The 17,782-nt window shown below is 28.6% G+C and overlaps 1 protein-coding gene and 1 long non-coding RNA gene across 5 annotated transcripts in view; one reads left to right on the top strand and one right to left on the bottom strand.

Moving 5' to 3' along the window:
* Positions 1–17,782, bottom strand: part of LOC142330151 (peroxidase-like) — a 310,626-nt gene that overhangs the window by 3,997 nt on the left and 288,847 nt on the right. For all 3 annotated transcript variants that reach the window (XM_075375255.1, XM_075375254.1, XM_075375253.1), the window contains 6 exons: positions 15,610–15,805; positions 11,696–11,893; positions 9,510–9,660; positions 6,933–7,089; positions 5,007–5,177; positions 2,438–2,639 (listed from right to left, as the gene is read on the bottom strand). In XM_075375255.1, the coding sequence (XP_075231370.1) occupies positions 2,438–2,639; positions 5,007–5,177; positions 6,933–7,089; positions 9,510–9,660; positions 11,696–11,893; positions 15,610–15,805 (1,075 nt within the window). The remainder of the gene's footprint in view (positions 1–2,437; positions 2,640–5,006; positions 5,178–6,932; positions 7,090–9,509; positions 9,661–11,695; positions 11,894–15,609; positions 15,806–17,782) is intronic.
* The window catches only part of LOC142330153 (uncharacterized), a 50,280-nt gene that overhangs the window by 15,138 nt on the left and 17,360 nt on the right, over positions 1–17,782 (top strand). Inside the window, exons 2-3 of one of the 2 annotated variants that reach the window (XR_012757704.1) lie at positions 2,421–2,617; positions 12,446–12,575. This is a non-coding gene — a long non-coding RNA (uncharacterized LOC142330153). Of the gene's footprint in view, positions 1–2,420; positions 2,618–12,445; positions 12,576–17,782 lie in introns of those variants that run through there. The other variant, XR_012757705.1, reaches the window with a different exon arrangement.

Raw genomic sequence — 17,782 nt, 5'->3', positions numbered from 1 at the left:
TTGATTAGGAAGACCCCCACAAAGATATTGGAAAATAACTGAAATTATAATAAAGAAAGTTCCTCAAGTTCTTACTTTTACAGAAATTTATTAAACTAGTATATCTGTTACACTGGTTTGTTTTCTTAGAAAATTAATTTTGATCCAAGTTTTACAGGTGTACAATTGTTTAAAAATTATGAAATATTCTGTAAATATACATGTACTTATACATTAAAAATAAAATGTATGTTTATCATAAGATTTATAAAATAAATAGATGGTTAATAAAAATTGATTATTTTAATAAAATCAGAGTATACTATAGGATACTGAAATTTTTGTTCTTCTCAAATAATGATTATTTTAATATAAATCTCTTTAAGTATAGAATATCCTGATGTAACATGATAATACAATGATTAAATGCTGCTTTGTAAATTCTATTAGCATACAGCTATTCTTTGTTCATTCTAAGGAGATATGAACTAAAGTGTGAGTGCGGTAGTGCATGTGTATACAGCATACTACCAGCATAACTACCAGATGTTTATAAATAAACATCGTTGTTTATCACCAGCTTCAAAATTGCAGTATAAATTCTGTTATTCCATACTGGATATTTTTAATTTTCTTTTAATTGTAGTTCTGTGTTTCATTACATTTTTTTGGTACTTGTGAGTGTGTGTATATATTCAGTTATTGTGCAATTATTACTGATTATTATGAGAGTTGATAGTGTGATTAGCCTGTATGTGTGTGTATTCGAATAGTTTATCGATATGTCTGATAATTCACAAACATCTTTTAATAAGCAAGGAGAAGGATAAGATTTGTGATGTGGTGAAAAAAAAATTTAAATGTTTTAAATCAACTGATGGAGAAAAATCTTACATTAGTTAAAAAGAAAATAGTGAAACTTGCTTCTAAATTAACTGGTTTTCTGGTTAGTAGATTACAGACTGAAATAAATAGGAAAGAAAAGGTAGAAACAACTGTTCAAAATAAAAAAAAACATGAAAAACCTGTGCTAGGAAAATGGGATGAATTTGACAAAAATGTTATAAGATTGACTGTACATAATTTTATTTTCAGATTGAAATAACAACCTTAAAAAAATTGCTGGCTGTGATAAACTGTGACAAGGGTGTACCAAAGATTGGATGCACTAATTTATACAAATTACTGTTGTTGATTCATTTTAAATTTATTAAAAGAATAAAGTGTAATTGTTGATCGAGAGGAGATCTTAATTTGCCAGCATAATTTTTTTTTTATAAATAGCAAATTATAGAAAAATGGGTAGAAATATATTTTATTTGGATGAGATATGGGTAAATGAAGGTCACACCACTTCAAGAATTCGGTGTGAAAAAATAAAGGTAAGGGATTAATTGTGGTATATATTGGCAATGAAAATGGATTTTTAGAAGGGGGATTACTCGTTTTTGAATCCGGTAAATCTGGTGACTACCAATGACATGAACAGAGATATTTTAGGAAGTGGTTTGAAAAGGTATTGTAATTATTACCCAAAAATAGTATTGTTGTAATAGACAATGCTCTGTACCGTAGTGTAAAACTGGAAAATATTTCAAACAATTCATAGAGGAAACAAGTTGCTTTATGGCTGCGATCAAAAAAATTCACTTTGGAGAAAACAGTTTAAAAGCAGAACTCTTTGAACATATAAAACAATCATGACAAATTTAATAAATTTTTAATTGATGATTTGGCTGAAACAAAAGGTCACACGGTGTTAAGGTTCTCTGTTATCATTGTAACCTTAATCCAGTTGAGTTAGTGTAGAACCAAGTAAAAGCTTATGTTGCCCGAGACAATAATACGTATAAAATGAAAGATGTTAAAATCCTGCTTGAAAAAGGCGTCTACTGATAGTGGAAACAGTGCATGAAGCATGTTACAGAAAAAGAAAATAAAATGTGGGACTTATATAATTTTCTCGATGTTGTGGTGGATGAACTAATAATTAATGTTAGAGATCATTAATAATGTTTGTAATATATATGTTTGTAATAATGTTGATCATTAGTAATGATTTAGAGTAACGATTTTCTTTCTTCCCAAGTAACTATATTATTTTTCTAATTTTCTTTTTGTTCTTAGGAACTGGGCACTATTCTGCCTGTAGATAAAAATAAGAAATTAAAAATAAAAGTATTAATGTTTATATTTTGATTATTTGCTTTTGATAATCCAAGATAACAAAATTTTTATAAAAATTAATTTTAATTTGGTGTAATATTTGTTATGAAGGTGTTTTAAAAAATGAAAAATTACAGGCAACCTCTTATATATAATATTTGATTTTTGTACTTAGCACTAAGCATCAATCATTCTATTCTATAGACTGATTTTGAATTAATAAGTATTTTGTGTTAATGAAGTCGGTGATGAGCTTTATGCTTATTATCATTTAGTTTTCAGTGAAATTTACCTGGAGTAAAACTACTTGGATTGCTGTGTCCCCTTTCAAAGAAGAAACGATCTCCAACTCTGGTTCTGTAGAACTGTTCCAATAATAAACAGAGGAATGTTGGTCCGCTTAGTGTTTTATCAACATGTGCTTCCAATGAACCTCCGACCACTAAATCTACATCATCTGGATGAGCGTAAAGTAAGCTTAATTTTTCAATATTCTGTAACATGATAAATAATTTCATTACTGTTTCTATTATATCTAAGTACATACTAATAATATGTAATGAGGTGAACCACAGTGTTTACCTAAAGAAGAATACTGCTGTTATATGATAACAGTTTGTTTGAAAGAGGTAGTCTTACAAGAGTAACCCACTGGCTTGGTCTAGTGGTGAACGCGTCTTCCCAAATCAGCTGATTTGGAAGTTGGGAGTTCCAGCGTTCAGGTCCTAGTAAAGTCAGTTATTTTTACACGGATTTGAATACTAGATCGTGGATACCGGTGTTCTTTGGTGGTTGGGTTTCAATTAACCACAGATCTCAGGAATGGTCGAACTGAGAATGTACAAGACTACACTTCATTTACACTCATACATATCATCCTCATTCATCCTCTGAAGAATTATCTAAACAGTAGTTACCAGAGGCTAAACAGGAAAAAAGAATCTTGAGTGATAATCAATTTATTATGTGTAGATGATTAGATTATGTTTTAATTGTTATTATAATTCACAGACTACCAAAATTATTGCAATCAGTACAATTTTTCTTTGTTCAATAAGACTGATTTAAATGCTACTGTGACATTTATTCTTTACTTAGTTGAACTGATATTAATAGATTGTAAGTGATTATTTAGTTATAAAATTCACACTATTATGTAACAAAATGGTTTTAAAAGAAGGTCGTAAAATATTTACATTGAAATAGAATATAATAAAATTAATATGTAGTTTTCTGAAAATAACAATAAATAATTTGATAAGAAATGATGAAATAGCTTTGAAAGGCATATACAAAAAAAAAAGTTTGTTAATTTATCATAAGATGATATTACACTGATGACAAGAAATTCATATAAACAAGTTTACATCACAAAACTGTTGATTTACTTCTTGATTTTCTCAACTAATACCTGAAATATGTACCAATGTATGTATTATCTGAAGATTTTATATATATTGTTATTCAATGTGCAGATGGGATTTTAATGATTCTTAAGACCCTTATCTGATACATTTGTTTACCTTGACTTGACTCAAAAACTATCAGATAAATTTTTATGTAACTGCCTTAAACTACCTCTACATAATTAATGGGCAATATAATCTTCTTTCTTCGAGAAATCCTGCTGTGTTCATATCTTGGTATTCATAAAAAGTTTTTTCATCTTTTAAAAAAAGATTAATTTTTTTTCATATTATTGGGCAAATAAGAGGAAACATTATTGAAATAGTTTTTTAGTACTTTCTTAATCTGAATGTATCTAAAAAAAATCAATGAAAACAAAATTTAAATTTATAAAAGTTTTGACTATTTTTATGTGAAGAAATTTTGTGTAATTTGAAATATGATAATACTTATTTTTCTTTCTTGAAATTTCTTTTCAGTATGTTATTATTATCTTTTATGACCACATAGGATCACGGGGATCATAGGATCATGGACAGTCTATTATCCAAGTCTGTTCGATGGGACTGTTTGGGCCTTGTGATCCTCCCAGTATTTTTTCATATGTTCCGATCTTTTTGCCTTTTCTAGAGTTGAAAATGTTCATGTTGTGAGTTTTTTCTTGTGAGTGTAAAACGAATGTTTTTGTTCTTGATTTCCGTGTTTAATTTTATTTTATCTACAATTTCTTCTGTAAGGCCAATTTCCTTCAGATCCTCTCTTATTTCTCTGATCCATCTGCATCCTGTCTTGGTGTTTTTAAAGTTGAAATTGTACTGTACTAGCTGTTTCTGAAGTCTTGAATCTTGTATCCTCATGATATATCCAAAGAATCCTAATCTCCTCTTAATATGTTTTCAGTATATATAAGTTTACAAAAATTTCTTAATTTTTTCCCAAAAAAGTTTAAGAACAAAAGATCTGTTTAAATTTTCCTTGAGTATTTATTTTTTTTTAATCTGTGGGTTTTTGACATTTAATTATACAAAAAAGGTATAATTTAAGAGAAAAATTCTTGTACTATTTCAAAAAATCTTATAATTTGAATTTTATTCGACGGATGAGTTCAAATTTTATTACAAATAATAAGAGAATTATTGTCCCTTTTTGCTAACTAAAAAATGGAATTTTAAACAGCTGTTTAAAACAGTTAACTGTAGTTTAAATTGATATATTATTACATCTGTTGGAATTTGTACAATATCATTTTTCTAATATAAAATGTTGTATTCTTGATGCAGAATTTAAGTTAAGTTTTTTTTTTAATAACATATCATACTGGTTTAGATTTTTATTAATTGTGTTTATTTCTTCAAGGATTCGCTTTAGTACATCTGTTTTTTAAGAAAACTGATAATGACATAACATCAAAATGCTATAAAGATAATATCTTTTTTTTTTGTTAAACAAATTACCTCTGGGCTAATATAATCTCCAAAATCTTCAAATTTAGAAGCTTTAGGTAAACCGCAAAAATGTCTGAAGTCATTGTAAGAAGCAAGACCATGATCTCTACCTCTCTGAATATCAGTTGCTCTTAAATCTCTGCCAAATGGTTTACCATTTCTGAATAAGAAATCTGTGATCTGAAAAAAGAAGTCATTTATTAAATCAAACTGTGGTCTGTAAATATGCATAAATAATATGTGTTCTAATGAAATTATTTAAACATGTATAAAAATACTTTAATTTGGGGGATGTCATACAAAGGGTAAGATTAAGATAACAGTGCTAAAGTTTTGTATACATTTTTTTAAAGAAAGTAAAATTAATGGGCTGCTGTTTTTATTGAAGTAAAAAATCAAACATCTATTGAATTGTTGACAGTTTATTAATTAAACTTTTTACCTACTATATTTTTCTTTTATAGCTGTTGTTGTTTGAGGGGTTAGAAATACTGACATTGTTGTTTTTGTTGGTTCTTGTTTATTGCTTTGTAGGATATTATTTATTTGTCAAAAAGTCCTTCATTATTTTTTTACTATATTTCTTCAATTTCTGTTTACAGCAGTGGAATTTGGTTTTAAGGGTTTAAAATACATTTAGAACCAAGTGAAATTTATCTAGAACTTAATGAGAAATTAAAACTGAATACCATTTATTTTTATTGGACAGTTTATAAAAATTACAGTGTAATTTTGATTAGTGTGCAGTTGGTTTAAAGCACAAATAATAGAGATATTTAAATTTATCCTCACCATTTTTATGATATAAAAATCCTTTGATGCTGTACCTGTTTTTCAAAGAGGTTTAAATGTTTTTAGAATATACTTGAAACATTAAAACAAATTCTTTTGAATTTAATACATATATATAATGTAACTAAATTTAAAAAAATACAAAAAAACAAAAAAATTACAAAAATATATTTGATTACATATAAAAAATTACTTTTTAAAAAAGCTTTTATTTAACTAATATTAATATTAACATTGATAAAAAAAGGAAACAAATTAGAAAAACCCTCTAAAAGGTAAAAAATAAGAATTAAATCAAATTGAGAATTTTAAACAAAAAAATATAATATATTAACAAATATAAAAAATAAATTATATAAATATCTAATAAGTAAAAAATAAATAAAAAATAAATAATTGTAATAGTTATTAAATTTTAAAATTAAAAATAATGAAAATATTTAGTTAAATAAAAGCGTGGTGCAGTTTTTATATATTTACAAAAAATATATTTTAAAATAGAGCAAATGTCTATAAATACTTATTTAAAAAGATTGTTATAAAAACTGCGTTAGTCTGGGAACAGGAGCATCATTCACTGAAGATGGTTGCAAGTGAGACTGAAATATTATGAAGCGAGTTTTAAAACGTGTATTTATTAATTTTGGCTTGGTTTATTATTTAAAAAGTTTACAATTTTAAGAAAAAATTAGGAATTTTTGGTTAAGGAATGACTTTTCGGTATGGCTTAGTTTGAAATTTTTGTCTAATTATATCAGGTTTTTAGAGTTTCTGAACAATTGTTAATGGATTTAATTGGTAATTATATGACTTTTACTTCTATGAGTATCTGAACTGATATGTTAAGTCTCACTTAAAATAGTGTAGAAGATAAAATATTATATGTACAATAATGAATTTGTATCTAATTTAAGGGTTTATTTTTTGTATTGCTGTTACTGGATGAATTTCATTTATTATTTTTTTTATGAATTATTACATACTTAACATGTTAAAATATATGCTAAAAAAAATTGTTAGATAGCTGTGGCAGGACATTGCCATAGCTATTCTATTCTATTATGTGTCCGGTATATACACATTGTTTGATGGATATAAAAAATTTGTGTAGTATATGTAAAAAATTGTGAGTGTTATACTTACTTCACTGGTAAAGAATGGATCAACTGTTTCTTGACTTTGAGTATTAAGTCCTCTTGCCAAATTATCATAATTATCGCCCTGTTCTATTACACCTGGACGATTAAAGTAGTCACTAAGACGTAGTGCTCCATAACTCTGCCTGTGTTCACTGATCAGTCTGAAATAAGAAATATTATAATATTAAATTCTACATTTAAATTGACTATATTTCTTTATGTTAATTAAATTTTATCTATTTCAACCTATTGAAAAATATCTATTTTCTTCTATTTTTTCTATAATTTTTTAAATTTTAATATAAAATTAATTTTTGTTATGTTTAACATGTTCAGTGAAGAATGATGATAGTATTTTTATATAAAAACTGCAAAAAAATTAGAAAAGTTTTTTTGATAATCATGTATAAGTTAATTCTTGAGCTATGGCTATTCTTCTGTCAGTTAAAACTTAGTTGTGGAATTAACACTGATGTCTATCTAATCTGACTGTTTTTTCTTAGTATTTGCATGTGGAAATAAACCTTCCTTCCTTGTTCTGTATGAAACCATTTGTGTTATTGTGAAAACAATATAAAAATACTAATGAAAAAAAAATTGAAGCTTGTTGTAACAGTAATTATTTTTGCACTGTTATTTTATGGGAAAAATAAGGATTATTGACATAATTCAGGAACTTCATACATCCACTAGCATTTGCTGTATTATATATATATATATATATATATATATCTGCTGTAATATATATTTAAGGTAGTTGGATTTTTACATTAAATAGTACATTACATAATACTGCTACCAAAACAACACACTATACCAATATTACATACTTATGGATCATTACACAATTTGAAGCATCAACACAACATACTAAACATTCGTAAACCCTTTTTCGTTACATAGATGTTTACTAAACTTTATTGATTTCTCAATAGAAAAACAAAATCTCAAATTTGAGGAAACAACCAGTTACTGATATATTAAATTATAATATCAGTTAAATAACCATTAAATCTGTAAAACTATCTTACAGTTTTATTCCAGGAGCACTTATGCATTGTTTTAGTGAAGTTTTGCTTGAATATATAAAGTATCTAAAACTAACATAAAAAAATTTATAATGCAGTGAACACACATCATAAATAAAATGTCTTTCTGGTAACTATTAAAACACTTGTCTTATAGCTAACACAGAGACATCTTATTTACTGATTCTTGCTCACTGCACCCTTAATTTTGTATATAACTTACTGAATTTTTGTGCTCAGCAGATATATTAAGACAGTACAAAAGTATTCCTGAAATAGAATTGTAAATGAGGTTTTACTAGTTTGTTATTTTTACAGTTTTTTAAAATTATTTTTTATATCTCTGATAGCTAAGACAAAATCTGAGGAATAGCTTCCTGAATGAACAAGATTTATTCAAATATTGTTTAAAAATTATGGGTTTTTTCTAAGAAGACCCAAAATGTATATTTACTGAATCAAAAGTACCTAAAGAGAGTGGTTATTCCTGGGTTGTAACAAGCTCTAAAAAGTAAAAAATATATTTTTTGGAGCATCCTCTTTCTTCCACAGGCCAAGATTTGGTAGGAAAGATTCCCTGTCTTGCTAAGGTCATAAAACTGTGATAAAAGAAGTAGGCTAGGAATAATTAGTAGCTTCTTGTCTTAGGGTCCTAAGGTCATAAAACTGTGATAAAAGAAGTAGGCTAGGAATAATTAGTAGCTTCTTGTCTTAGGTGCATAAGATTTCTCCCTCACCCCCTTAAATCTAAATCTCATATAGTTTCAAAAACCATCCTAATTGAGTGTGTTAAATCAATGTGATTTAATAAATAATGTAAAGTGTTTGAAAAGTCACCCAATTTTACTTTAATAAGATTATTAGTTAATATTCAATTAATGTTTCTTAATAGGAAAATTTTGTCTTTTTTTTTTGTTTAACCTCCGGGTCCACAGTTAAGTATGTATTACTTCAGAGGATGAGATGAATGATTTGTAATGTGTGTGAAAATGTCATGCCTGACCGGGAAAATTTTGTCTATATTTACAGACCATCACTGTTGATAATTAAGATAAAAATATAATAGCATACTTTTATATCAGACAATTGTCATTAAGTGTGTAGTAGCAGAGATGTCTTTACACAGCTCCAGCATATTTTACTAGTTGAGAATTATTTAAAATTGCAGTCATATGCAAAATATATGGAAGTCTTTTCTTATCTTTATCCAAATATTGAAATGTCAAATAAATCCACTATTTACTGTTTAATATCTCTTTTTTTGGGAGATAAGGACTGTTGCTGATTGTACATGTTCAGGTTTGGATTAATGAAGCTTATCAAAGACTGAAGAAAATAATTTCTTTGGTCAAATTGTCCTTCTCATTTGTTGAAGCCTGTTAAAAAATACTGTTGTATAATCTATTTTTTTTTTTAAAGTTTATGATGAAATCTTATTGTTGCTATGTATTAATCAGTTAATGTCGTTAGGAAAAAATCAACGAATGTCCATAGAACATTATGAGTTCAAAGTTTATATTTCAAAATATTTGTGTTGCTTCAGTTAAACTTACTGTAATTTTCCTTGGATAGCTGAATGGAAATATCTGAAAGCAGCTGTAGCATGACCTTGAATTGTGCTTGGGTCAACTTCTTCTTTGTAATCTTCTATGTAACCATGAGCTTTTGGGTACAACAATCCATATTTTACCATGTTATCAGTACCTAAAAAAAATAATGAAGCTGTTAAGATTTTTTATTTTTATAAAATAAATTATAAGTTTATGTTAAAAAATGTTTCATGTTTACATTTTTGAGCTAGTTGAATATTCACTATTACTACTCAAAAATTGTAGAAACTTTTATTATTCAATTATTACCATATATAAAGTCTAAATAATACGGGAAAGATGTTTTGTTTAAAAGTTGTGGAATAGTTTACGTGCGGTTTTTTATTTTGAATTATATCCTTTTTCAATCGTTTGCTGTTGAAAGTTATTAAAAACTAAATAATTTTATGCAAGTATAATTTGGTAATAAATTTTACAACAATCTGTGGAAAAAAGTTTGGTTCAAATTCAGTAAAATAGATAAAAAGGCCTACAACTGTGGGTGTGTTTTCTGTGTGTATGTTTGATTCACGGTTAACATACATATACATGCACAACTTAATTAAAAATATTTATCATTTTATTTAAATGTAATAAAATGATAATTTTTTGTTTATTTAATTCAATAATTGTAACTAAAGTAAGCGCACATATTGTATTTAATTTGCAGTGTGGCAGTACTAGCAATGTTGGTTGGCACTAACTAAACTAATATAATTTCACATCTTAAATAGAACAAATTTCGCTTGTACAGTTGGCAGACTGGTGTAGCCACAAGGCTTAACACACCAGGTACTGAGTCAACCAAGTTACTTTTTTACAGTTTAAACATTATTCATTTATTTAATTCTAGCACTCACCTGTGACATCACAATATAGACTGCTACATTGTGACATCCATACTTTACTTGCAAAAAATGTTCTAAACTACTGAGTTTAGATCATTTTCTGTGATGAGGGTGCAATTTTGTAAAAATTTTTTTGTAAATATTTTTATTTTTATTTGTTAGCAGATATGCCTAGAAAAATATAACCATAATTAGGCAAAATCTCGAGATATTGAGGGTGACCTTGCTCTATAGCCTCACCTCCTTGACCTTTTAAGTTGAAAATATAATGACATCAATGCCCCATATATAGAAGTAATCTGACCAAGTTTGGTGAAAATCGTTCAGTAGTTCTGGAGATATAAGGTGATTTAGAGGCAAACATCAAATGCAAACAAACAAACAAACAAAAACACACACACACACACACACACACACACACACACACACACACACACAAACATTAACATTAGCTGTCTAGACTGAAAAGTTTTATATTTTAATGGTTGATCCAGTGGGTTAGTGAAAAAATAATGTAGTATCTATCTAGTGGGAGGATAATTTTGGTGAATTTGTACATGTACAACGTTTAAAAGCTAGTTAGGAAAAATTCCTATGAAGATATTATATTTAATAGTCTATATTTCTCCTTAATAATGAGCTTTCTTTTTGGCATTACTTAATGTTGATCCATTGCATTTGACAAATATAATAACGTGGATTTGGATCTAAGTAACTCTTCTATGGATTTGAGTTCTACAGTACCATTATTTTTTGGTGGTATTCTTGATTGTTCTTTAATGGAGTTCAATTAATTACAGCTAGCTTTAATTGCAACCAGATCAACTATCTTGAGTTTATAACCTTTATGGATTAAAAAGAATATTGAGGAAGAAATTTGATTTCACTGATTGTGGACTAACAATGTTATGGCTTTTTTACAATAACTTATGAGTATAATAGCAGCAGTAACAATACTAGTGGTACAGTTTGGTCAAGCAAGGTATTACACTGATGAGAAGTAACCTCTTTGTAGATTGATCATAACCTGTTTCTCTATTTTTCTTTTTTCCTTATGCTTTATCCTTTCTTACTAGGATAGTTTAAGTAGGAGTTCTGTTAACTGCCGATTTGGCCCCATATGAAGTGGAATCGATGCACAACCTCCTAGTAGTGGTAGCAAAGTCACTTTATTTATTCTCAGTAGGTTGACTACTCTATCTGTGGGACAGCCAAGTTACTGGCTGAGATATCTATTGGGTGAAGCCTAGTCTTCTATTCCTTCTATGGTATAAATATAAACAGAACATTTAATTTTATTACCTATAAAGATTGGTAACCATTCATAGTAATTGATGTGTTGATATTCAGCAATAAGAATACGTCTTGCTTCTTGATAAAGTGTTTCATCATCCCAGTGTGGATTGAGATGTTCAAGTGCAGTAGCTATTCTGTTATGTTCTCTCAGTAAAGTAATTTGAAGAACTGTCAACTGAGGATTTTGGTTAGCTCGAACATCACCTGTAATAAAATAAATATATTAAATATCATTTTATATTAACTATTTATTTTCTTCTTTAATTATATGAAATAAGTTTTGTAAATTATTTGTAGTATTGATGTCTGATTAATATTAGCATCATCAGTATGATCAAGTCAAATTAATGGAATTTTAATTAAAAGAATATTTAACTTATTGAAATTAATGCCTTGTTTTCCAGACCATTAAAAGATACTATTTACATGGAAGAATATTCAGTTATAGGAGTGGAATGATTTTTATCAATTGTTTTTTTTTTTTATATTGTAGCGTGACAAGGTCCACCACAATCTTAATATTTTGGGTCATATTTTGGAATAATAATTGGAAAAAACCTTGTTTTCGTAATAAAATTTTTAATAGAAAAATTCTTGTTTAAAAAAAAAATTATTTTATTAAAGCCATAAACAATATTAATAAAAGAGGAAGGTTTTTCTCATTTATTTAATATTTTAAATTCATTTCCTGTTATTAATAATTTTCAATTATTAATAATTATTATTTTATTTGTCATTTCTGCTTATGTTTTATAGTTTTCGTTCTTCTCTGGCTGATAAAAATAGAAATGACTTGCCTCTTCAGCTATTCTTCCCCTGCCAGGTTGATCCAACCAGATCATCCGATCTGACGTCGTTGGTTTGACCAATTAGAAGTAAGAATGGGTTATCATCATTCATTGGATAGGCAGTACCATTTCATGAAAATTTGTTTTTGTTATGGAGTACTTGAATGAACTCAAGATCTCTTTTGTTTCGAAGTTGTTGATGAGGGTGGTCAACTAACAGACCGGAGTAACCCGGTCACTGAATAAGAATTAAAGTTATTATAAATTTTTATCTTTGTAAATAATTAGAAAGTAAGTTTAGAGCATTAGAGTAAGGTTATTTTCACAATGTAATCTGAAAGAAAATTTTTATTTCTTTAACATTTTGTAGCATACCCTCATAAGGAATGTTTTTATTTATATTCAGTTTTGAGTCTTACAAAATTATTTGGTACTTAAACTTATATTTAACTTAGAATTTGTTTTGAAATAAGTTGCAAGTCCATTTAATAATTTGTTTCAGATCAGTTGAAATGTACTTGTATTTTGACAAGTTTAAGAAAAATGAAATAATTTAATGTATCCACAGATGATAGCCTAATATAAGATGGTTATTTTGTGAAACTTAAGTAGATATAAATTACATTGATAATTAAAAAAAAAATTGCAAACTATTCACTGTATAACTAAAAATTTATTTTTAATTTTTTTTCTTTTCCTTTTGTGCAATTTGAGTTTAGATAACAAAATTAAAAAAAAGAGAGTTAAATTCTATTTTATGCTTTTTTTACTTCAACGTTGCACGAGAGTTTTAGTCAAGTGTAATTCATTATTATTCATAAGAAATAGTTGAAGTTTGAAACTAATGAAATTACGGAAAAAACAACAAAGTTGGGATACAGTAATCATCTTTTAATTTTCAGGAATTATCATGTTTAATTTAAGAAAAATTTTTCAATGTACTTAACTTAATTTTTTTTAATCTACATTTGTCTTGGGAAATTGTTTTTTTAATTGATATTGCAGAGTATAAGTTTGTCAGTAAATGGTATTTGATTATTATTATAATCAGAGTTTTTCATTTAAATCATGCTTTTACGCTCTTTTGAGTTAAATAACTATTTAATATTGTAGAAATGAGTTGTATTTTATTCAATTACAGGTACTGAATCAATAAGGATCAATTAGCAATGGTACAGTAATTTAAGATAGATATCCAAATTTTAGAGCATTTTTTTTTAATTTTCATTTTATTAATTTCCACTCTTAGCACTGCACAGGAGAATAGGGAATTTTCTTTTTTCATATAAGTAATTCGCAGTTTCTTTCATTTTCACATCATGGCACTTCACTAATATTTACGGAAAGTTAATCAAACATTCAGTTAGGTCAGTTTCACTAACCCGAATATAAGAGAAGCTTTGAACCATTTCATTATCTCACAACTGAATTAGGCCTTATTAATCTTTATTAAAAGTTATTTGTTACGATAGTATGTTAAATAACATTTCTTTCATACCTGAAGTTAGACCTCAGACTAAGAGAAAAAGTTCTTTTTTATATTATATATTTCATTGTGTTGCATAGTTATAGACAGGTTCATCACCCTTAGTAAAGTTTTCTCTCATATGAATACTAACCGTCTGGTCTTGTTTCTACTTCTTAATTATAAAAGGCATACAATATAGCATTGCATTATGTCCTTGAATTGACTACAACACGCATACAATTTTTTTATATAATTCATCCTCTGTTTTTAATAATCCATTTATTTCCTGACCCCGAGAAATAAAAATATTCTCGATTTGGTTTAGTGTAGAAAACCATTTAACCCTACCAGCAATTCCTGACGGCCTGAAATGAGTATGGGTCATATCCCCTTATTTGCCCTAAATCCCACATGAATTATACCCCCTTAAAACTGACCTCCAAAATTTTTACATTCCCATTTTCAGGCACCCTGAGTGTTAGGAAGCAGTAATAGGAGGAAAGCACCCGATCCCAGGAGAATGCACAGTCTGTGTACAAACCTCTGCGAAGAAGAAGCTAACATTTACATCGTTCCCAGGCATAACCAAAGGAAGAAGTCAAATTTTTGTAGGTTGCTCCTGGAGCAAATTTATTTGCCTGTTGCAGAGCAGAAATCCGACGGTGACAGATTTTGGTGTCAGACGCCAATCTTCACTTACCTTTGGGTAATTTGGAGTTTCTGGCCCAGTATTTTTGTGCATTTAATTTCAGACACTGTCATGTAATTTGGGGAGTTCATGATAGATTTTGGTGGAGGTGCCAAAATTTTTGGTGACAATATTTACTACTGTTTTTACAAATATTATTTACTCTTTGGCTTTTTCTTTGCATTTGGTTTGTTTTAAGGAATCAGGTACTGGCTATTTACACTGAAATACATAGAAAAGTGAGTTTTTTATTTTCTACTATGTAGAATTACATTAGTAACAATTAGTTACATGTCCAAAAATTAGTTAAAATATAGCGTTACTTTTAATTACCTCAAAATGTAATTGTTAGTCAGTGATAGTTAATGGAATCTTAGGTATACTATATCTAAAGGCCTATCAAGGCTATTTACACTGAAATACATAGAAAAGTGAGTTTTTTATTTTCTACTATGTAGAATTACATTAGTAACAATTAGTTACATGTCCAAAAATTAGTTAAAATATAGCGTTACTTTTAATTACCTCAAAATGTAATTGTTAGTCAGTGATAGTTAATGGAATCTTAGGTATACTATATCTAAAGGCCTATCAAATAGATTGCTAATTTTTACAATACGAAAAGCAAATAAAATAAGATTATTAAGAGCATAAAACAAATTTCAATTAAAGAATAATAATTAAAATGAAAGAAAAATTAAAAATAAGGAAGAAAAAGACGAAAAACTAAGTCCATAATGTGTATTTTGATGTATAAATTTTATTGTTTGTAGTATGCTATATATCTCACCCGTGTATGTAGAAGTATTTTTTCACAAGTATTTTATTCTACTCTCAAATTTGATTGTATTGTATTTTTTAAGTTTAATTTGCTTTGCTAGGCTCTCAGACTTGTTTTATTTCTTATCAATAAATAACACCACTTATTTATGAAAAAAAAGTTTACAAAGTAATAGAACAGAATTAAAATACTCACCGAATTGATAACATGGTTCGTCGTCCGACTGAATATCACAAGTAGCAGTTTTGTTCTGTGCTGGGGGTGGGAATGGACGACCATCCTTAAATTCGACTATTAATCTACCACCGACTCCTTCTCTTAATCGTGCTGCTAATTCAGCATTTGATCCATAAACCAGTGAAGCATCCATGTAATGTGTTACAGTTACAAGCTGAAAAAAAAATTAATTTTTATTAATTTTTTTTTTTTTTTTTAGTGTGTGATGTTTTAACTCATAATATATGTTTTAACTCATTTATATGTTTTAACTCATTTATATGTTTTAACACAAATAAAATCAGGTATTAAAATAAAAAAAACCATACTCAAAATAAATAAAAAAACCAAATAATAAAAACGAACCAAATTTAAATCACCATATGATTGTAAAACAATTTTATTCTATAATTTCAGTCAGTTTACACATACCTGAGTTTAGATAAGTTATTTCAGAAAAAATTCAGTTGTTTCAGAAATTGTTTTTTAGTTTTTAGAACCTAAACAGTTGGATAGACTAAACAGTTGAACAGTTGGCAAATTTTATTCAAACAACCCCACTGCATTTTTATCATTATGAATGAGAGTATATAAAAGTTTTCATTTTTAATATATAAATGATATATTTATATCATTTATCAGAGTATGTAAAAGTTTTTAGTATAGAGATTGTTTTGAGTTTTTACAAAATACAACTGAATGTTTAGAGACAGATTTTACTTTCTAAAAACTGTTTTTTATTTTCAATGAAAGATAATTTTGTTGAAAGGATAACCCATTCTAGAAGGCAACAATCTGACCAGAAGATAGCTCAAGGTGCTTTCTAGGCAATGGTGCTCATCTTGCATATCTCTGAAAATCAGGAAATTTTTATTCTTAATGGCGCAGCACATAACAAATCAACATTTCTACATCGCCTAGTTTAAATATATGCTAACCAAAAATTTTCTGTCCAAAAAATTAAAGAGCTACCCAAAAATAATTACAAGTTTCCTAAAAGTGTTATCTCAACTGTTGCCAGAATTGTGTGACGTGGAAGCATCCAACTGGTCAGCTCAACATCAAAAATTTTTATTGATGTTTAAAGATGTTTAAAAATTCATGATGATAGGATGGGTCCTGGTCAAGATTATAAAATACTCTTGCAGGAAGCTCTGGGACATAGAAATTGTAATTAATGGAGTCAGAGTCATCATGTCGAGGTGCGTTAAGTTCCTCGGCATGTACCTCAAGAGAAGTAGATAATTCACTGCCCACTTAAATGAAGGTATTAAGAAAACCGAGAGAGTCATGAGTGATTTACTCAAGGTTATCAGAACAAGACAGGGCCCTAGGCCTAAGATCATTCAAATCATCTTCTCTGTAGTACTCTCTGTATTGTCATATGTGGCATGATGCCCTTCATTATGAGAAACAGAAACAAACTAACATTCTTGTTGAGCCGGACCACCATAGAAGTAGTTTCTGCTTACCGCACAGTTTCTGGTAGAGCAATCGGTGTTATCGCCAGATTTATGTCAATTGAACTCAAAGTTACCCAACTGAAAAAGTACGAGGGAACATCCAAACAGGAAGCATTATGGTTAGCCATTGAAAAGTGGCAGGCCAGGTGGGATGGGCTCCCCCACTCCTGTCGGCCTGGACAAGGAGGCTCATTTTGGAGGTGGAGCCACTGGTCCGGCAGAATCATGGCGAAGTGGACTACTATCTTGCCCAGTTCCTCTTGGTCCACAGCAATTTTGCCTCCTATTTGTTTAGATTTCATAGTTGAAAGTCTGGAGTGTATATATTGCACCTCAGAAGATAACCCAGTTCATACCATCTTTGACTGTTGCAGATGGGATGAAACCAGGAGAAAAGCTACCCTGGAATGGTTGACCCTGGCAAATATTGTGAAGTTCATGCTGTGGGGACAGCATGAATGGAAGTTGGTCACGATGAAGGTCAGAGAAATCCTGAGGATTAAAGAAGAGGAATGCAGGACCTGAGGATAGATAAACAGTCGAAGAGGTAGCTTGGCAGGCAAGAAGACCTAATGAGAGAGTCTAAGATAAGACCTTATCGTAGGACAGAGTTGAAGAAAAGGACCGGAGAGTGAGGAGGGATGGACGGCCCCCTGTAGAGCCGCTGTTTGCCCACACTTGCAAGGATG

Source organism: Lycorma delicatula, chromosome 9 (genome assembly GCF_047948215.1).
Source record: "Lycorma delicatula isolate Av1 chromosome 9, ASM4794821v1, whole genome shotgun sequence".
NCBI lineage: Eukaryota > Metazoa > Arthropoda > Insecta > Hemiptera > Fulgoridae > Lycorma > Lycorma delicatula.
Note: the sequence above shows the minus strand (reverse complement) of the source record. Positions and strands in the feature narration are given on the sequence as shown.